General features: G+C 52.3%; 1 protein-coding gene across 7 annotated transcripts in view; it reads left to right on the plus strand.

The window, feature by feature from the left end:
* ADCY1 (adenylate cyclase 1) overlaps window positions 1-21,256 on the plus strand; it is a 54,397-nt gene that overhangs the window by 25,903 nt on the left and 7,238 nt on the right. Inside the window, exons 9-20 of one of the 7 annotated variants that reach the window (XR_004421150.1) lie at window positions 3,167-3,361; window positions 3,539-3,636; window positions 4,377-4,461; window positions 5,667-5,756; window positions 7,680-7,936; window positions 8,186-8,312; window positions 9,004-9,207; window positions 13,568-13,684; window positions 14,341-14,487; window positions 15,083-15,200; window positions 20,138-20,252; window positions 21,122-21,139. Coding sequence is in view for 6 of the 7 variants with exons in the window: in XM_033088412.1 (XP_032944303.1) it covers window positions 3,167-3,361; window positions 3,539-3,636; window positions 4,377-4,461; window positions 5,667-5,756; window positions 7,680-7,936; window positions 8,186-8,312; window positions 9,004-9,207; window positions 13,568-13,684; window positions 14,341-14,487; window positions 15,102-15,200; window positions 20,138-20,252; window positions 21,122-21,246 (1,659 nt within the window). In the remaining variant the exon portion in view is untranslated. Of the gene's footprint in view, window positions 1-3,166; window positions 3,362-3,538; window positions 3,637-4,376; window positions 4,462-5,666; window positions 5,757-7,679; window positions 7,937-8,185; window positions 8,313-9,003; window positions 9,208-10,969; window positions 11,655-13,567; window positions 13,685-14,340; window positions 14,488-15,082; window positions 15,201-15,707; window positions 15,875-20,137; window positions 20,253-21,121; window positions 21,247-21,256 lie in introns of those variants that run through there. The other 6 variants (XM_033088412.1, XM_033088414.1, XM_033088415.1 and 3 more) reach the window with 6 other exon arrangements.

Below are 21,256 nucleotides of genomic sequence, written 5' to 3' on the forward strand. Positions count from 1 at the left end.
TTCTGTGAGCTCATGTTTGTGGGAACTTTATGTAGAAATCCCTTAGGAACTATGTGGGTGTGAATTCCGTTAGGAGGTGGGCCTCCCCTCCTCCAGGCACTGGGGGCTGTGCACTGAAAGCCTGGCTGTGGTTTCTAGACATCCCAGGCAGTACATGTGTGTGCATGCGTGTGCATGTGTGTGTAGGCTTGTCCCAGGGGGCGTCTCGATGGCAGCTTCGCTTCCTCAAGGTCTTCCCGGGCGGTGTTTGCTGGTGTTCCCAGGCCTGGGGTTCAGCAGGCTTGGCTGTCACGGCTGCCTTGTCCGGGCCTGGCTTCTGTGGAAGCTGGCTGTCAGACACGGGCACGCGTGGCACATCAGCCACCTTCCCACCCAGGCTCCCACCTCTGGGTCCCCATCCTTCCCTGACTTTCTGGTCAGCTCAGGTGTGCAGTTTCAATCGTGTCTGTGTGTGTTAACAGAACTATCTGGAGTTTGTAGCAGGAGAGTTTTCAGGCCATCTCATGGCCACACGGCCAGAACAGAAACGCTGAGCTGAGCGTGGCCTTCTCTCTTCTCCCAGATACCACTTGACCCCCTAGCACTGGGACTCGCAAGGGGAGTGAGGCGCCCCTCGGACACATAATTTAAGTGCATGTGCCAAACTCAATTATTATCAAGATAATTAACGGTTAATGCAATACTTCTAATCAAATTTAATCTGAAAGACTCCACAGTGAACAAACCCCTCAGAATTTTCGGTGAACACAGGACAATGCAGAGCCCCCAGTGAGAGGGATGGGAGGGGGTGTCATTCCCCTTTGGTGACTGACGGGCCAGCTTAGTAAGACCTGGCAGCCCAGACACGGCTTAGCCGCTGTGCTGATCTGGGACAGGGCCTGAGGCCCTGGGCTCAAAGTGGCTTGGTGAGCCCTCTCAGCACGGATGTCCCCATCCCTCCTGGGTGGAGCGGCCCCCACTCAGACCTCAGGGCACCAGCAGTGTGTCCCACCCCACCCAGCGGCTCCTGAGGTTCAGGAGAAATGAGACGCCTGGGCTCTCTGGCAACCTTTCCAGCTGTCTGACCCTGGTGCCCTGGGAGCGTGCAGGAGCCCTGCCAGCTCTGTCCCTCCCTGTCCTGTGTGACCCCTGTGCAGGCCCTTCCCTCTGTCCTCTCACACCAGCAGTAAGTGGAGTTGTCAGGATTCCTCTCCTCTGTCTCCCATGTGCTGAGGGTCCCTGAGTCCCCGAATGCCACTCTCACACCCTGACATCTCTGGGTGCTGAGTATGTTGCTGGGTAGAGCCCATCTTCTGTTTCCTTCTCTTCCATTGAGTTGCTTTTGCACTTTGTTAAAAAAAATATCCATTGTCTGTACTTGTGTGAGGCTCCTTTGGGCCTCCAGTCTGTTCCACAGATGTGTATGTCTGTCCCTCTGCTGACAGTACATTGTCATGATTGATTTATTAGATGATAAGTCTTAAAACTGGGTAGAGTGACTTTTATCACTTTGTTATTTTTAAGAAAAATGAGCTATTCTAGTCCCCTGTCTTCTCCATTTAATATTAAGAATATGCTTGTCTGTCTACAAAAAAAAAATTCCTGCTGAGACTTGACAGGAATTATGTTAAACCTGTGTATATCAATACAGGAGAATTACTGTGTTACATCTTCTAATCCATGAGCATGGTATGTCTCTCCACATACTGAGATCTTTGATTTCGTTCGTCAGCTTTGTATAGTTTTCAGCATATAAATTCTGTACATGTTTCGTTTGATTTATAGCTAGTGTTTCATTTTCTCAGTGATTGTACGTGGTCCTATATTTAATTTTGGTCTTCATGTGCTCAGTGCTAATATCAAGAAATACCACTGTTGTTCTTTTTATGCTTATCCTGTATTCTGTGGCCTTGTGGAATTCATTTGTTCTAAGAATTGTTGTTTGTTGTGTTTGTTTTGGTATGTTTCATGGGATTTCTATGTAGGACATCATATCATCTGCAAATAGGGACAGTCGCATTTCCTTCTTTCTGATCTGTTTGTCTTTTCTTTTACTTGCCTTATTGCATTGGCGGGGGGTTCTTGCACCGTGTGAATTTGAGAGTGAGAGAAGACATCCCTGCCTTACTCCAGGTCACAGAGGGGAAGCATTGCCAGTTTGACCACTGAGTACGACGTTAGCTGTACGTAGTCTATAGATGTTCTTCTCCCAGTTGGGGGAGTTCCCCTCTGCTCCTGGCTTTCTCATAATTTCTATCATGAATGAGTATTGAATACTGTCAAAAGCTTTTTCTGTATCAATTGACACAACCGTGGGAGTTTCCTTCTATAACCTCTCAATATGGTGGACTGCCCTGATGTTGAAATATTTAAACAGCCTCGCACCTCTAGACATGGTCATGGTGTATAATTCTACTTATATGTTACTGAATTCTATTTACCAATGTTTTGTCACAGGTTTTTGTGTCTTCATTCATGAGCGATATAGCCTACAGCTGCCCATTTTTGTACTTTCTTTGGTTAATATTGACTTTGTAAAGTGAATTGGGAAGTATTGCCTCCTCTTCCATTTTCTGGAAGAGATTGTGTAGAATTGTTGTTAATCCTTAATTTGGTAGATTTCTCAAGTGAAGCTATCTGGGCCTAGAGATTAGTTTTTCAAAATTACGAATTCAATTTCTTTAGTAATTATAGGGCTATTCAAATGACCGTTTCTGTTGTGTGATGTGTGGTAGTTTGTGTTCGAGGAGTCGCTCGCTGATTTAAGTGGTGACAGTCACGGGTGTAGCGCTGTTCGTACTGTCTGCTTATTATCCTCTTGATGTCTGGAGTAAAGTTACATTTCATTCCTGAATTTGTTAGTATCTTTTTCTTTGTCACACTTGCTGGAGATCTGTTGATTTCATTGACGTTTTCAAAGAACCAGCTTTTTGTTTCATTGCTCTGTGCTGGGCACAGAGTGCACTGTCCCCACTGCACTCGTGGGGGTCCTGGACCCCTCCACACGGGTCCGCTGTGTGGAGGTTCCAGACCAGGAGCCCTATCACTGAGGATGAGCTAACCACCTGGGTTCGCGTGGCCAGCAGGTGGTGGAGCCCAGCCCCCCCGGGCGGCAGTGCGTCAGGGTGCAAGCCTAGGGAGTAAGTGGTGAAGTGACGACATTCCTTTTGTTCCTTGATGGCCGCAGCGCAGGGCGTTGAGAACAGCTTCGGAGAAACTCAGAAACCGCTCGTCTTTCTCCGCAAATGTCGTCTACGCCACCCCAGGCACTCGCGTCAACAGGTACATCGGCCGCCTCCTAGAGGCCCGCCAGACCGACCTGGAGATGGCGGACTTGAACTTCTTCACCCTGAAGTACAAGCAGGCTGAGCGGGAGCGAAAGGTAGGTGACTGGCCAGGAGTGGCCAGGAGTCCTGCATGCGGCGTCCTTCTCCTGGTCTGGCCGGCACGGTGCTGTCCCTGTCGGTGTTGCAGGGGCTCTGGGCACTGGCGGTGCCCTCGGGAAGACAGGCGTGGCCCTGTGGACAGCAGCACCACCTGCGCCTTTCTGTGTCTGCAGTACCACCAGCTGCAGGACGAGTACTTCACCAGCGCCGTCGTGCTCGCCCTCCTCCTGGCCGCCTTATTTGGCCTCATCTATCTGCTGATAATCCCGCAGTGAGTGTGGCTCCCGGTCGGTCGGTCGGTTGGTTGGTGGTCGGTCGGGGGAGGGCCACCGAGTTCTGTCTGTGCACATCATGGCCCAGTGTTTGGGGACTGCACGAGCCCACAGCAGCTCTGCACTGACTCCATAACTGGTTTTTCCAGCCTTGCTGGCAGTGTGTGCGGCTGTTCTCACTGAGGTTTTGATTTCCCGTGTTGCAACTCTGAGACACTATGTTTGCAGTGTGTCTGTCACACAATGCACCATTGCCTTCCTGACAGCTTCCGAGGGAGAAAATCAAACAGAGCACCAAGTGGGCACATTGGTTTCTAGGTGTGTGTTGTTTTCAAAAGCATAAAAAGGAGGAAAAGTGGCCTCTGAAAAGGAAGAAAACTACAGTGATTTTATTAACGTTTAATCATCATGAGTCAAAATGAGTTTCCAGAAGGCGCAGGGATGCCAATCCCCGCCCACAATGTGAACACACTGTGCCACCTGGATGTTTCCACCTGGGGCTCAAACTTTTCCTGGAAAACAAAGCTCGGGTTCCCAGCTGGAGCCCAGCAGGACGGAAGGGCCTCTTGCAAACTATCAGGACTCAGGTCCTAGAGGGAGGTGCTGGGGAGTCTGTGCAAGTCCCCAGACACTGCTGCTGCTTCCTGGGGCCCAGGGGACCAGGTGGGGCGGGGGGGGGGGCAGAGCCTCAGGCTCATCTCTCGGCCGGCTCACGGTGACCACGTGTCTTCTGTTCTAGGAGTGTGGTCGTCCTGCTCCTGCTGGTATTCTGCATCTGCTTCCTAGTGGCCTGTGTCCTGTATCTGCACATTGCTCGGGTCCAGGTACGTGCGTGCATGTGTCCTGCACCTGACATCACCTAGACAGGTCCATTTGTGGCCTCCGCCTGCCCTTGTGGCAGGACAGGTGGGGCTGTGGAGGCATTTGTCCCCTCGCCAGCCCTCCTGATAGATAGGGAGCAGGAGCTCGTTAAGCCCCATCGTGAGCCAGGCATTATTCAGAGGTTGTGGCATGACGGGGGTTGACGGATAGTGCCCGAGTGAACACGAGATGTGGACAGGGGAGCGCTGGTTTGTCGTGTGTTCGTATGGTAGACTGGGGGTTCATTTATTCAGCAGAGATGGCATCAGTATTTTGCAACCTTCAAATTGGCACTCCCTGGGGGCTGTGAAACCATTTTTTTGTGAGGTGTGGACAAAAGGAGTGGAATAGAAATGGATGGAAACCATCATCCTGCTTCTGACCTAATCAGGGCTTCCCAGGATCTTGCTGTAGCCGTGTGTGTCTGTGGCCGTGACGGAAACATGCTTCTTAATTGAGTGCCTGCCTGCTCAGAGCCTCCAGAGGCCCTGACTTGGCTCCTTGGGCCGGAACGCATCACACGGTGGAGGCGAGAGCCGGAGCTTGGGTTGTGTACTTGTCCCGTTGCCCAAGTCGTTTAAGCGCTGAAGTCAGGTCACCCGGCAGCTTCCACCACATTACGACTGACCATCCACAGTGTGACCTCTAATTTCATTTGTATTTCTAGTTTCAAGAGTGTGAGTCTAAAAAGATCTCTGAGTTTTATCCATGAAATTGTTGAATGTTGCAAAATGTATTTAGAGCAAATAAATTTAAAATACAGTGTCTAATAACAAAAATTATACAAAACCTGTTTGAAGAAAAGGATAAAACTTAAAGCATGTGAGACACCAGTAAATGGAAATTCTTACCATTTATAAGATAGAAGGAGTCAATATTATGAAAATACCAAGTTAACATATTTAGTTAATTTTAGTGCCAAAGTCACAATGCAGGGGATGGGGAAGTGTTGCTCTTTTTAATTTAAAGGTGTCAGTGTCTCCCTTTTTTGGCAAGTTTCCCACCTGGGAGATTCACCGTAAGAAAACGCCAGGAGGTTGCTGGGGGAATGTACAGTGGACGGCGGCGGCACGGAGGTCACGCTGCACATCCGCTGGGGACTGTTTACTTTGGACATTAATCCCTGTGTATCAAGAGGCTATTTTAAAAATAATACTTTGTTGTTCAGTGTTTCCCAGGGTGCCTGACAATCCAGATTCGCACGGTCTTGTGTATTTTCATAGCAGTCTTGATCTACTCTGTGGCCCAAGGATGTGTGGTGAGCATCTCTGACTCACAGCAGGGCTGGGTGTGGCGAGCAGAGAGGTGTGGGGATGAAGGCACGCCTGTGGAGAGCCACGTGGGGGCCGGCCTAGGGGTGGGAGAGAGCACTGGGGGATCAGACAGGCCTGGGGGTGCCCGAGAAGCGGGAGGACTTCATCCAGGGGAAGAAGTGCAGTTTTCTACCGGTAAAGGGAGACCTACTCCTTCCTAATGTAGAGGACAGAAGTACCAGGGGCAGGAGTACCAGGATGGAGGTGGGGCAGGAGTACCAGGATGGAGGTGGGGCAGAGTACCAGGATGGAGGTGGGGCAGAGTAACAGGATGGAGGTGGGGCAGAGTACCAGGATGGAGGTGGGGCAGAGTAACAGGATGGAGGTGGGGCAGGATTACCAGGATGGAGGTGGGGCAGAGTACCAGGTTGGAGGTGGGGCAGAGTAACAGGATGGAGGTGGGGCAGGAGTACCAGGATGGAGGTGAGGCAGAGTACCAGGATGGAGGTGGGGCAGAGTAACAGGATGGAGGTGGGGCAGAGTACCAGGATGGAGGTGGGGCAGAGTACCAGGATGGAGGTGGGGCAGAGTACCAGGATGGAGGTGGGGCAGAGTACAGGATGGAGGTGGGGCAGAGTAACAGGATGGAGGTGGGGCAGGAGTACCAGGATGGAGGTGGGGCAGGAGTACCAGGATGGAGGTGGGGCAGAGTACCAGGATGGAGGTGGGGCAGAGTACCAGGATGGAGGTGGGGCAGAGTACAGGATGGAGGTGGGGCAGAGTACCAGGATGGAGTGGGGCAGAGTAACAGGATGGAGGTGGGGCAGGAGTACCAGATGGAGGGGGCAGAGTACAGGATGGAGGTGGGGCAGGAGTACCAGGATGGAGGTGGGGCAGAGTAACAGGATGGAGGTGGGGCAGAGTAACAGGATGGAGGTGGGGCAGGTACCAGGATGGAGTGGGGCAGAGTAACAGGATGGAGGTGGGGCAGAGTAACAGGATGGAGGTGGGGCAGGAGTACCAGGATGGAGTGGGGCAGAGTAACAGGATGGAGGTGGGGCAGGAGTACCAGGATGGAGGTGGGGCAGAGTACCAGGATGGAGGTGGGGCAGAGTAACAGGATGGAGGTGGGGCAGAGTAACAGGATGGAGGTGGGGCAGGAGTACCAGGATGGAGGTGGGGCAGAGTAACAGGATGGAGGTGGGGCAGAGTACCAGGATGGAGGTGGGGCAGAGTAACAGGATGGAGGTGGGGCAGAGTACCAGGATGGAAGTGGGGCAGAGTAACAGGATGGAGGTGGGGCAGGAGTACCAGGATGGAGGTGGGCAGAGTACAGGATGGAGGTGGGGCAGAGTAACCAGGATGGAGGTGGGGCAGGAGTAACAGGATGGAGGTGGGGCAGAGTACCAGGATGGAGGTGGGGCAGAGTACCAGGATGGAGTGGGGCAGAGTAACAGGATGGAGGTGGGGCAGAGTACAGGATGGAGGTGGGGCAGAGTACCAGGATGGAGGTGGGGCAGAGTACCAGGATGGAGGTGGGGCAGAGTACCAGGATGGAGGTGGGGCAGAGTAACAGGATGGAGGTGGGGCAGAGTAACAGGATGGAGGTGGGGCAGGAGTACCAGGATGGAGGTGGGGCAGAGTACCAGGATGGAGGTGGAGCAGAGTAACAGGATGGAGGTGGGGCAGAGTAACAGCATGAAGGGGGGGCAGGAGTACCAGGATGGAGGTGGGGGTTGGCAGCATTTTAGTGGTCTTTGCCCACTGGTCCAGGTGCTGGGATCCTGCTCCTCCCTTGGGTTGTAACAGGCCTTAAAGGACTGTGAACAGGCAGGATGGTTGAGTCCCAGTGGTGGCGCCTGGGGGAGTGGGTGGGCTGCAGAGGCTTGGGGCGGAGGGACAGCTTCTTGCCCTCCGTTCCTCTTCAGGTGGGCTGCCTGCCCTGGGCCTGGAGCTCCAGTCCCAATGGATCCCTGGTGGTCCTGTCTTCTGGAGCCCAGGACCCAGTGCTGCCGGCCCCCCCCTGTGAGTCTGCACCCCACGCCCTGCTCTGCTGCCTTGTGGGCACCCTCCCGCTCTCCATCTTCCTGCGGGTGTCCTCCTTGCCCAAAATGATTCTGCTGTCCGTGCTCACGGCGTCCTACATCCTGGTCCTGGAGCTCAGCGGGTACACCAAGGCTGTGGGGTAGGTGCGCCTCTCCCCCAGAATAGAGCAGAGCAGGTGTCGTCATATTTGTGTGAATCGCTACATGTTCTGGTTGCTGGTTGGGAAGCTCATTGGTTGGTAGCCTCGGGTTCCGGCCAGATGTAGCTCAGCCTGCGCCTGTCCCCAGTCTGGCTGCAGGTGTCGTGTCTCAGGGGCACTCATCAGATGGGCTTGTGTTTGATGACAGAATCTTGGCACTGACTGGGTTCCTTCCTCGGCTTCCCCAAGGGGCGGCTCCGTCTCCGGGCGCAGCTTCGAGCCGATCGTGGCCATCCTGCTGTTCGCGTGCACGCTGGCCCTGCACGCCCGGCAGGTGGACATCAGACTGCGGCTGGACTACCTCTGGGCTGCGCAGGCAAGATGAGCCCTTTCTGCTCCCTTGGGGGTGGCAAAGGAGCCCCTTGGGAGCAGGTGTCCAGTGGGGGTTCCAGCTGGACCCCAGCTGGGTGGGAGGGCATGCATTGTCCAGGGTGAGGAGTGGGCTGGGGCCTGAGTGCAGGAAGGCTGGGGGATGAACCGTGTCTGATGGCCAGAGTTTGTCCCCAGAGGCATTCCAGCAGGGGGGTGATGGTGCAGAGGAGCTCAGCCTCTCCCAGGCTCGACATGACGAGGGTGTCATCTGGATTGTGGGAAACTCCAGAAAATGCAATTTCACTCAGCCCATCCTGGGTTTAGTAGGTCTGCAGGTAGGGACTGGAATCTATGTTTTAATGTGTTCCCTGGGAAGTTCTGACACAAGAGGCATGAAGGGGCTGAGAGGCAGTGGACGTGGGAGCTGCCCCTGGGCCCTCACCCCCGGGAGGCAGGTGATGGCTGCCACGGGTTTGCCCTGTGCACCTGCTGTAGCCCAGGTGCAGTTCCGGGTCCTGCCCAGGCTGCGTGGTGGCCCGGGGAGCCCTGTGTAAGGGCTTGCAGCCCAAAATGTCTACCCACATCTGGATTCTGGATCCCAGGCGAGCCGGAGACCTGAGCCCCTTGGCTCCTCCCCTTGGGGCGGGGATGCCCAGGCTGGGCTCTCTGGACAGCACCGGCCTTTCCTGCTGTAGACGGGGTGCCCTTGTATGGGCTTTGCACGTGGGACACAGCTGCTGCTGGCTCATCCCCTCCCCTTGAGGGACTCAGACCCATCACAGCCCCGTGAAGCACCCCCAGGGTTCTGGGAAGAGCCACGAGGACCATGGGAGGATGAAGAGCTGCTGTTGAGGGGACAAGACAAATGGCAGCAGGAAGGGTCTTCGAAGAGACCCCAGGTGGGCAAGGTGGTGGGGACCACGGAAGGCTCAGAGCCCACGCAGAGGCCTGGCCCCCAGGCCTCCCTCCCCCATGGGCAGGATGGTATGAGCTCATTGCCGTGTCCAGAAGGCAGTGGCAGGTAGGGGACCATCTGCAGGGTCCCAGGGCCACCAAGAGGGCACCTTGGCAGTGGCTCTGTGGAGCCCAGGCAGGGCTGGCCATTGGGTGAGGGGCTGTGGCAGAGGGGGAGTGGCCTCAGAGACGAATCACTCAGTCTGGCAGAGGGCAGAGGGCAGACTCCAGGCAGGTGAGGTCGAGAGCTGATGGTGCCTGGCCCACCTGAAAGATGGGGCAGGTGTGAGGCAAGCCCAGGTTGGTGGGGGCCCTGGGCACCACAGCGGACAGTCCCTACCCCAGGCCTCGAGGGCAGGGGCAGTGGATCCCGGAGCCTGGGACAGGGAGGGCCACCAGACAGGATTCACGACCTTCAGCCAAGGGACACAGCCAGCCCGAAGGGACCATGCCAGGAGGGACCCAGCATACTATCCTCCCTCATTGCCCGCTGGCCAAGCCCAACAGGAAGCAGGTGGCCAGGGACCTGTGGGTAGCGTCCTCCCTCCCATTGGGCTGGGTCAGAGCAGATGCCAGCACACACAGCAGGCCGGCTGCTGAGCCACGCCAGGCAGTGGAGAGCGGTGTCTTTGTGGCAGGCTGTGCCCTGAACTTGGTCTTGTCTGGCTCTGGCTGGCTCTCCAGGGTGACTGGGCTGGCTAGTCCTTGAGATGTGTCTACCTGCCGTCAGCTGGCACCTCTGGTTTCCAGTCTTTCATTTATGAATAGCTACTCAGAGCCTGAGAAGAATGGGTAGGCGGGGAAGACCTGGACCGGCCTGAGGGCTGGGCGTCTGCTCTGCTCCGGTCCTCACACTGACAGAGCAGCACTGAGGTCCTGGCTGACGGCTCTTCCAGCTGGGGATGCCCCAGGGCAGGCATTTTCTCTCATCTGTGTTGGCAAGAGCTTTTCTGATGTTGGTGTTCCTTTAAATGTCATTAAACATAGCAGGTGACCAGCGCTGCCCTGGGGTTCCCCTCCAGTGATACCACGTGCCCCACCGGTCCCACTGCGAGGCTGTCAGGGATTCAGTGCAGGAGAGCAACTCTGTGTGTCCCAGGGGAGGGCTCCTACACAACATACATGACATAATTTTCCAAGGATATGTCACAAGAAGTGCTCCCTCACTTTCCAGTAAATCCAACAAAACAAGGACGTTTCTAGGCTTTGTGTTTTTGCCCTTGGATATTTAAGCATGTTGTGTAGATATCAGAGTCCTCAAACAATTGCAAAATTGCCAGGCCAAAGATTCGTGGGTTAATTATTTATTGAGACTGGGTTGGTTGTCCAAACCTATATGAACAGACAGGCTTTTCGCTCCAGATGACTTCCTCAGCCTCCTGGCCTTTAACCATCAGAACGCTTCTGTTCCAGTGAGATTTTTCTCTCTGGACTCAGTAGGTAATCACGGCATCAGTTGTAATTTTGATGATAATAAAACCACTTATTTCTGTACCAGTAAATGCTCATTCTGAGGGTGGCTGTGCAGCCGCCGTTATCTGCGTTCAGAGGGAGGGCTGGCACAGACACGGAGTTCTGGTGCTGCAGCCAAGCTAGCGGCCGGCACCCCCTCAGCTCACCTGTGACAGTAACACGGTCCTGGGGTGGGGGCAGTCACCACACAAGCCGCAGCGCCATTCTTCTACACACACATCTTGTCACTTACAGGAAGCACCTCGGGGCTTCTCGTTGGCGTCTCCGAAACTCCAATATCACTGCTCTTGCACTTTGGGGCCATTATTCAGTAAAATAAGTTACTTGAACACAAGTACCGTGACACCATGACAGTCGATCTGATCACCAAGACGCCTGCCACGTGATGAACAGTGTGGAGATGCTGGACAAAGGGACGATTCACGTTTCAGGCAGGATGGAGCAGGACAGGTCAAGGTGTCATCACACCGTTCAGAACGGCGCACAATTTAAAACTTATGAATTGTTTATTTCTAGAAGATTCCATTTAATATTTTTGGACTGTAGTTGACCGTGGGTAGCTGAAACCGTGGACAAAGGTGACAATTATACAAGTTCCTCTGCTTGGTTCACAAGAAGATGGACACTTACCAGTCAAATTTCAACAAAAACTTTTGCACTCGTGAATGGATTAAAAAATACATGATGATTTAGGAAGACACTAATCTGATAGCCCACAAATCTGAGCAAATTGTAAATAAATTGAAATAAACTGAACTTGGAACCAAGGCTTCTCATCACAAAGCAACAGAGCAAGATTCTTTTTAAGAAGTTGAAACACGCTCACCTACACTGCTTTCATTAAAATATTAGCATTAACAGTGACTTTTTGTTAAGAGCAAAATATGCCACTAATAAAGTGTTACTTTTAAAAATGTTACTTACTTCCACTTCATCTCATCTTTCAAAAGCCTTTCTTTTGTGTGTTGTGCACACGTGTTTGTAGGTGACTGGTCACGCCTGTCTTGGGGGCGGGGTTCCCAGTTCCACTCGGAGCCTTTTCTTTCCCTCTGGTCGTTCCGGTGGGTCCACAGGCCCCGCCCAGACTTGCCCGCGCCGAGGGCTCCTGTCTGCAAAGCCCACGCTCCGACCAGCGGGCTGCGTAGCTCCTGGCTCTTCTCTTGTCCTCACCTGCCGCCTGTCTACCTGCTTTCAGGAGCAGGAGGAAGCAGGTCATGTGGTCAGTCTCCTTGATAACTGTGTCACCGGGCTGTTTTCCTTGGAAACGCCCAGAAGGAGGCCTGGGGGCTGCAGGCCGCCTCGCCTGCTGGTTGTCGCCTCACCTCACCGTCCCCTGTGTCCAAGGGAATACGGGCTCCTGTGCCCACGGTGACCTCTGCAAATCCCTCGTCTTGCCTGTAACTGGCAGGATCACCACGTGAGATCCAGCAGCACGTAACTGACCAGCTCAGAGGTGCAGCAGTGACTTCACAGAGGCGACACTTCCTGGCCTGCTAGGCAGCGTGTGCTCTTCTACCCCCTTCGTAATGGGTACTTTACACCCATTTTATGAAGAGGAAACTGGAGCACGTCACCTGGGCAGGTGACACCAACCAAGGAGTGGCCTTCAAGACTCAGCTGCTGGTGGCCCGGTTGCAGCCGTCACTGAGGCGCCATGTACGACTGACGTTCAGGGGTGTGCTGCCCCGTCATGCTGCCGCCCACCTGGACATGTCCCCCAAGCTGCGCTCCTGTCGCAGGTCGGGCTCTGTGCCAGGTGGGGAGCCCAGCTGTGTCCATGGGACCCAGAAGCTTCCGTCGCTGAGGGCTGGTGCCTGACCACTGGCTGCTGTTGGCACTTTGCCAGTGGCGCCCTTGGCGCAGTCACAGTGGCCGATGGGCAGGGCCGTGGAGTTCGGCTGCTTTCCTCTCTGCCGGCCCAGGGGCAAAGGTCCACAGCTGGGACTTGCTGTGCCCGCCGGCTGCTCTGCCGCATCCCCCTGGTTGGACCTGGTCCTGGGAGCTGGTTCCTGGCTGGGCTCCTTGGGTGCTGGGTCTGCCCAGTCAGGTCCCCACAGCTTTCTGCTTGTGTCTGTGCCCAGGGAGGTGGGAGTTTCCAGAAGAAGCAGGAGCTTGGGCAGGGTGGCTTTGGGCATTCCCGTGAGCGGGGCAGGTGGCAGCACCCCAGTGCTCTGGGGCACATTGGGGGTGACATGGGGGGCGGTGTGACCTGACAGTGGGCTTGTGCCTGGGAAACGGCTGCTGCAGACATCTGGTCCCCAGAAGGTGGCTGGGGGTAGACTCTGGAAGTGGCAGACTCATTGTCCTTTGAAAGTTCCATCATATCGGGTGGTGAATTATCCAGGAAGTTGTGGATCTTCTGGGCCCCTGTGCCTGATGGGAGTGGGGGCGCCTCGGCAGTTTGGTTTGGGGGATGAGAAAGCATATGTCCATAACTTCAGTAAAGGTGTCAAGTGGACGTTGGGTTCTTTCTTGTTAAAGGTAGTGAGGCTGATGTGGTTGAGGACAATTGGGGGCCAGTGCCCTGGGAGAGGGACGGGGCTCAGCCCCAAATATGCAGGGGAAGTGGGGGTTTAGCCAAGCAGCAGGTGTGGGCCAGCAGATGGGGAGACGTCATGGGTACTGGGGGGTTTCTGGCCAAACCGACCTAACGGGATTCTTGCTGAGGGCAGGCCTGGTGGTCCCACGTCACCTAGAAGGGGGGTCAGATGTCAGGGGCGGAGGGCTGGCTGCACTGGCTGAGCAGGGATGCCCAGAGTCAGGGTCCGGTCGGGGAGAGCATCTTGTCATGTGGGGGTGTCAGTGAGTCTCACGGAGGCTGTACCCGCGCAGGCAGAGGAGGAGCGAGACGACATGGAAAAAGTGAAGCTGGACAACAGAAGGATTCTCTTCAACCTCCTGCCGGCTCACGTCGCCCAGCACTTCCTCATGTCCAACCCCCGGAACATGGTGAGCAGGCGGCGTGGCCGGGCGCTGACAGGTGGGCTGCTGGGGTGGGGTCCCAGGTCCCAGCTGGGGGTCTGATGGGGTGGTCCTCCCGTCACTTCTCTGTTTAAAGTCACAAAGCATGGCCATCTCTGAGCCCTCCGTCACACTGAAGTTGAGGGGTCCCCTCTCCCACCCCCAGGGGCAGGGAGTGTCTGAGCCACGCTGCTGGGACACACAAGGCACCCCAGAGGGGTGTCCTCCATTTGCTCCCGTGAGAAAGCATAGTGCCATTGTCCCCAGGAGGAAGGACGGCCGCTTCAGTAACCTGGGCGAGTGTGGTTTGCGCTGGTCAGAGCCTTCTGTGGTCGCAGCTGCCCAGTACAGCTTGGGACCACCTGGACCCACAGAACAGGGCTGGCCAGCGCTGACCACAAAGGAAGAGGCTGGGCTGGAGGGTCAGCTTCAGCCTGGCTTGGCCTGAAATAGCTCCCAGGACTCATTTCCCTGTGGCTGGGCCTTGGGCCAGGCGGAGCCCTCCCTCTGTGCCCCCTGGCCTTGGACACGGGGGTGGGAGGGAGCTGGCTGCAGGGCTCTGCACCCACTGTGCCGAATGACCTCTGGTGGTCCCTAAGCCCTCTGAGCCCTGCATGGTTGCTGACCTGACCTTTGACCCCCAGGACCTCTACTACCAGTCGTACTCGCAGGTGGGCGTCATGTTCGCCTCCATCCCCAACTTCAATGACTTCTACATCGAGCTGGATGGCAACAACATGGGGGTGGAGTGCCTGCGTCTCCTCAACGAGATCATCGCCGACTTCGACGAGGTAAGGGCGCCTCGCCGTCCCCACCGTCCCCACCATCTCCACCATGGGGGGTGGGGTGGTGTCCTGGTGCTGGGCAGCACCACCTTCTCCCAACCGAGTCCTGAGCTGGGCCCAGCACCAGATCACATGCCCTTTAGAGGGATGGGGAGAAAGCACATGTCCTCTGTCTGCTTGGGGTGCAGACCAGTTGTGACATTTGAGGAGGGGTCTTAGCCATAAGACGGGGAGGAAGGCTGCCAGGGCGTGGCTGGGGGCACTGGGCTGCAGGCCAGGCGAGGACACCTATCCCCTGTCTTTTAAACACGGGCTCAGGCTGGGTGGCCTCACCTACAGGGTGGATGGTGGATGGGTGGGTGGGTGGTGGGTTCCTCGTGCCCTCCAGCGCTGCGTCCCTCCCACGGAGGCCCGTTCTCCTCCCGGGTGGCCGTGAGCTGGAGGACAGGGCATGTTCTGCACCTCTCAGTTCTGCCCAGACCTTGCCTGGCACCCACAGCAAAGAAGACATTGCTTTCTCATGCGCTCGTCCGCTCTGCGGCGGCTTGAGGCGGCCTATCGCTGTCGTGACTTGTCTAAAATGTTATGTAACGTTGAACAGTTTTGTGTTTTAAACGAAGCTCATGGAGAAAGACTTTTACAAGGACCTGGAGAAGATCAAGACCATAGGCAGCACCTACATGGCCGCGGTGGGGCTGGCGCCCACAGCCGGGGCCACGGTGAGTGCCGTCCGGGGCCCTGCTGGGGCCTGGGTTCCAGCGCCACCCCCCACTGCCCCGGGACCCTGGGCAGGCTCTGCTGAGGGCCTTGCTCTCCCCTTTGCATTGGATTAGGACAGAGGCCTGTGGGCCATCTTGTCAGTGCCCAGCTCTCTCCAGACACAATGTCCGCACAGAGGCCAGTCACTGGGCCTTCCTCCATCCCTGCCAGCTCCGCCAGCCTGGCACCACTGAGTGTTCTGCTGTCCAAATACAGAAGTGAGAAGAAAGTACTCATATTGTCCCTAAGAAAAATAGGCAGAAAAAGAGAGGGAGATGTAAAGCAGAAATACAACAAATGGAAAATGGTTATGAATGTGGTAGAGACTAATCTAGCTATATCTGTAACCACATTTTTGTTTGTTTTTTCTTGCTTCTAGAATTAAGTGAATCCTTGTCATCTTTTCTTTTTTTTTTACATTTTAAGTTTTATTTTTCAATTATAGTTGACATTCAATATTTTATCAGTTTCAGGTGTACAGCATAGAGGTTAAACATCTGTATAATTTACGAGGAGATGTCCCCATGAGCCTAGTACCCACTGGCACCACAGCGTGATCACCGTGTTATTGACCACACTCCCTGTGCTGCACTTTCCGTCCCAGTCACTGTTTTGTGGCTGCCAATTTGTACTTCCTAATGCTTTCACCTTTTTCACCCTGCCCCTCACCCCCTCCCGTCTGGCAACTATCAGTTTATTCTCAGTATCTGTGAATATTTCTGTTTTGTTCTTTTCATTTATATTGTTCTTTAGATTCCACATATAAGTGAGGTGATATGGTATTTGTCTTTCTCTGTTTGAATTATTTCACTGAGCCTAATAACCTTTAGGTCCATTCATGTTGTTGCAAATGGTAAATAATCACTTTAACTATGAATGGTAAATACACCACTTACAAGATGGACACTGACACAGTGGCTTAAAAAAAGATTCAAATAGGTTTCCCACAAAAAACACACTCTAAATATAAAGACACACAGAGATACATTAAAAATAAAAAGATGTAGGAAGAGATACCGTGCTAGCACTAATAAAAGAAAATTCAAGTAGCTGTCTTAACTTCAGACAAGGTAAATAAATGTCAGATCAAGGAAAATTAGCAGATGGAGATAAAGGGTCATTTCCTAAAGATGAAGGAGTCACCGCTCCAAGACAACAGTCTTTAATGTGCGTGCAGTTAATAGAACCTCAGAATATGTGGGCAAAAGCTGGTAGAAACACAGAGAAATGATGAATCCAGTTAGCGTTGGAGACTCCAACACCCTCCATCAGTGATGGACAGGTCCAGCTGAAGATCAGTACAGGTAGTTGCACAGAACAGCATCGTCAATCACCAGATATGACTGACAGCTGTAGACGCCTTCATCCCACAACAGCAGAATGCACTTCTTCTGAAGCGCACATGGGACATTTACCAAGATAGACCACCTCTGGGCCATAAAACACAACATAGGTTTAAAAGAATTGAAATCATATAAAGTATGTCCTCAGGCCCAAATGAAATTAAACCAGAAATCAATAACAGGAGATAACTGGAAAATTACAAAATATTTGGAGATTAAGCAACATACTTCTAAGTGACATATGGATCAACAAAGAAGTCTCAAGAGAAATTTAAAAATATTTTGAACTAAATGAAAATAACAATATAATTTGTGTATTTTCAAAATCTGTGGGGTGCAGCAGAAGCAGTGTTTAGAAGGAAATTTATATCATTGAGTTCATATATTAGAAAAGAAGAGCAATCTAAAACAGATAATGTAAGCTTCCATCTTAGGAAACTAGAGAAAGCAGAGCAATATAAAACTAAAGCAAGCAGAAGAAAAGAAATAATAAAATTAGAGCACAGACTGATGAAATTGAAAACAGGTAAGCAGTAAAGACAACCAATGAAACCTAGAGCTGGCTCTTGATAACCTCTAGCCATGGTAACAAAGAGAAAAAGAGAAAACACAAATTACTAATAAAAATGAAAGAGGGCGCATTTCTACTGAACCAATGGTCACTGAAAGGATAATAAGGTACATTATAAACTATGCCCACAAATTTGATAACTTAGAGGAAATGGACCAGTTCCTTGAAAGATACAATCTACCAAAACTCACACAAGGGGAAATAAATAATAGGTCTATATCTATGAAAGAAATTGAATCAATGATCAATAGTCTTCCAAAACAGAAAGCTCTGGGCCCAGATGGGTTCACTGGTGAATTCTATTGAACATTTAAGGAAGGAATTGTACCAATTCTCTAAAATCTCTTCCAGAATATGGAAGTAGAAGAAATAGTTCCTAACTCATTCTATGAGTCCAGCTTTACAATAATATAAAAACTAGATAAATTATAAGAAAGGAAAATTACAGGCCAGTACTTCTCATGAATTTCGATACATAAGCCCTTAATAAATATGAGCCAATTGAATCCAGCAATGTACGAAAAGAATTACATATCACATACAAGTTGAAATTACTCCAGATATGCAGTTGGCTCAATGTTTCAAAATGAATTAATGAAATTCACCATGTCAACAGAATAAAGAGGAGAAATCGTGATCATATCAATTTATGTAGAAAAATCATTTGGCAACATCCAATATATCTATTTCTGATTAACACACACACACGCACACACACATATACACACACCTCTCTCTCAGCAATCTCTAGGAATAGAGGGAAGCTTCCTCGACTTTATAAAGAACATCTACAAAAAACCTGCAGTTTAGCATCATACTTAATGATGAGAAACAAATGCCTTCCCTTACTAAGATCAGGAACAAGGCAAGGATGGCCCTTCTCAACAGTCATTTTCAGCATTCATGCTGAAGTCCTAATTAATACAATAAGACAAGGAAAAGAAATAAAAGGTATATAGACTGGGAAGAAAGAAGGAAAACTATAGAGACAATAAAAAAGAATCAACAACGATAGAAAACTTCTGGAACTAATAAGCAATTATAGCAAGGTTGCAGGATATAAGATTAATATGCGAAAGTCAACAGCTTTTCTATATACCAGGAATGAAGAAGTGGAATTTGAAATTAAAAACACAATAGTATTTACATAAGTACCCCCTCCCCCAGTTAAAAACCAGATGTAAATCTAAAAATGTATACAAGATCTATATGAGGAGAACTCTAAAATTTGGATGGAAAAGATCTAGGTAAGGAGGGTCTATGTATCTTCATAGGAAGACTCAATATGGTCAAGATGTCAGTTTTTCCCAACTTATCTACAGATTCAATGTCATCTCAATCAAAATTCCAGGAGGTTACTGTGCGACTATCGACAAACTGATTCTAAAGTTGGTGTGGAGGCAAAAGACCCAGAAGAGCCAACACAATATAGGAGAAGAACGAAGTCGGGGGCTGACACTGCCCGACGTCAAGACTGACTATGAAGCTGTGATGATCAAGACAGTGTGGTGCTGGTGACGAAACAGACAAACAGATCAGTGGGACAGAATAGAGACCCAGGAACAGACCCCACAAGTACAGTCAACTGACCTTTGACAAAGGAGCAGAGGCAAGTCAATGGAGCAAAGATGGTCTTTTCAACAAACGGTGCTGGAACAACTGGTTATCATCTATCTTTTATCATCTCTTCTACCTATTACTGTCATCTGTCTGTCTGTCTATTAGGTTGGTGCAAAAGTGATTGTGATTTTTGCAATTTTGAACCTTTTAAAATGCAATTACTTTTGCACCAACCTAGTATCTTTAAATATTTAATCTAAACAGAGTTTATACTCTTCACAAAAATGAACTCAAAATGGATCATTGACCTAAATGTAAAACGCAGGGCTATAATTCCCTGCACCTGGAAGATAACACCTGCGTCCTCTCAGGAGGACACCTGAGTGGCAGTGGGGAGGTACCGCACCAAGTGCATGATCCGTGAAACAAAACATCTGTAAGTTGGACCTAATGAAAATTTCAAAATTCTACCCTGTGGAAGATACTATAATGAGCAGGCAATCCACACACTGAGAGAAAAATCTTTGCAAGCAAGGATACTGCAGTCGTGGCTACATGAAATCCTCTATTTGTCAAAACCCACAGAATTTATAACACATAGAGTGAACCCTAAAGTAAACTGTGACTCTAGTTAATAAGAATCAGTGCAGGTAACAAATGTGTCATACCCTAAATCAGAATGTTAACAACTGGGGCAGCTGCGTGGGGACGGGGCGTGGGGTGGTGGGGGCTCTCCACACTGTCTGCTCAATTTGTCTGCAAACTCAAAACTGTTTTTGAAAAAACAGTTTTTGAAAAAAGCATTAGCTTTTGAAAAATTTTTGAAAAAAGCATTAGCTCCCCAGCTTTGAGGACTAGTAAAATACCCCTTAAAAAAGGAAAGTGAGAAACCTTGATATCATTAAAAAAGAAGAAAATGTATGGCTGTCGTTTCACGTAACACATGGCCTTTCAGTGCCACAGAGCGAGGACAGATGTGGTCTCAGTGTGGGAGGGAGGCAGAGCTGGAGCTGCTCCCTGATGGAACCCTCCATGGACCTTGTTTTACTTGTGTATGACGGCCCGTGACAACATTGTGAGCGCGAGCTGGGACCTCTGGTCCCCACTCACAGGCTGCCCCCTTGCCTGCAGCAGGTCGGCCTTGGGGTGGGTCTAGCCCCTGGAGGCAGCACTCGGCCTCTGTGTCAGTGTCCTCCTGTCTGAGGGGACGACCCTCATGCCCAGGGCCTGCTGTAGGTCCCGCAGGTCCCTGAAGAAAACCTGGGCACAGTCCACCGGGCTGCTGCCTTATGTAGGATGAAGGCCCCAATCCCACCAGGGGCACAGGCTGGTACCCCCTCCCCCCAGGCAGCACCCGCTGAGTGTCCCTGCCCCCTCGCCCCTGCACCCCCAAACACAATGACCTGTGTGTGCTCATGTCCAGGCTAAGAAGTGCATCTCCTCCCACCTCAGCACGCTGGCGGATTTTGCCATCGAGATGTTCGACGTCCTGGATGAGATCAACTACCAGTCTTACAATGACTTTGTGCTCCGTGTGGGTATGTGGCGCCCAGCCTTTGCGGCACTTGGGCCCCAAGGGCAGGTGGCCTGGGCTCAGCCCCTAGGAGCAGGGGTCAGCAGGCCACCCCTGGTTTCCCAGAGGGAGGGTGACACCTCCTAGATTGACAGCTTGGGAACATAGGGACAGCTGTCTCTGAAAGCTGGGCATCAGTGCCTTAGGACCTGGGAGGGCTATTGTCCAGCTCAGGAAACACATGACAAATCTCAGTTGTCGTGGAGACGTTTAGATGCACCTGAGTCCACACTCAGCTGGAGGCAAGTGCTCGTTCACATCAGCTGACCCCAAATTCTAGAGCCCAGGCCATGGTGTAGACGCCCAGAGAGAGGCTCGCGGGAGCCCAGCTGTGCAGTGCAGGCAGGTCTTTGACCTCCGGGCTCCCTTCCCTTGGCGACCAGGCACCTCTTGGCTCTCCTGGCCAGCCACACCCGGAGCCCCGTAAAGAGAAGGGTCCTTCATTCCCCTTCAGAGTGCCCTGAAATGCTGTGAGCAGTTCTTGGCTCCCTCAAATAGCCTCAGGGTCCCATCCTGGGAGATAGGGAGGAGCCACTATTCTTACTTGAAAAGGGAGCTGCCATCAGGGCACTGGTGATCCTGCAGACTGAGTGCTCAGCCTTCCTGCTGTCGGCTCGGCCCAGCGAGGTCCCAGGAGATGGGGCCCCTGGGACTCAGGACGGTGCAGCCTGGTGGCCACGTCCACACACAGGCTGCGCCGCCGCTCTGCGAGGCAGTGGGTCCTGCTTTGGGAAGGGGCTCGTGCTAGGTGACCCCAGGACTCCGCCATCCTGCAAGGGGCAGCGCCCTTCCCTGCAAGCATCCCGCTGACGCCACATGGTGGTCACCTTCCAGGAATCAACGTTGGGCCTGTGGTGGCCGGGGTGATCGGGGCTCGCCGGCCGCAGTACGACATCTGGGGAAACACGGTCAATGTGGCCAGTCGGATGGACAGCACCGGGGTCCCAGGCAGAATCCAGGTCAGTTCAG

Source organism: Rhinolophus ferrumequinum, chromosome 20 (assembly GCF_004115265.2).
Source record: "Rhinolophus ferrumequinum isolate MPI-CBG mRhiFer1 chromosome 20, mRhiFer1_v1.p, whole genome shotgun sequence".
Taxonomy (NCBI): Eukaryota; Metazoa; Chordata; class Mammalia; order Chiroptera; family Rhinolophidae; genus Rhinolophus; species Rhinolophus ferrumequinum.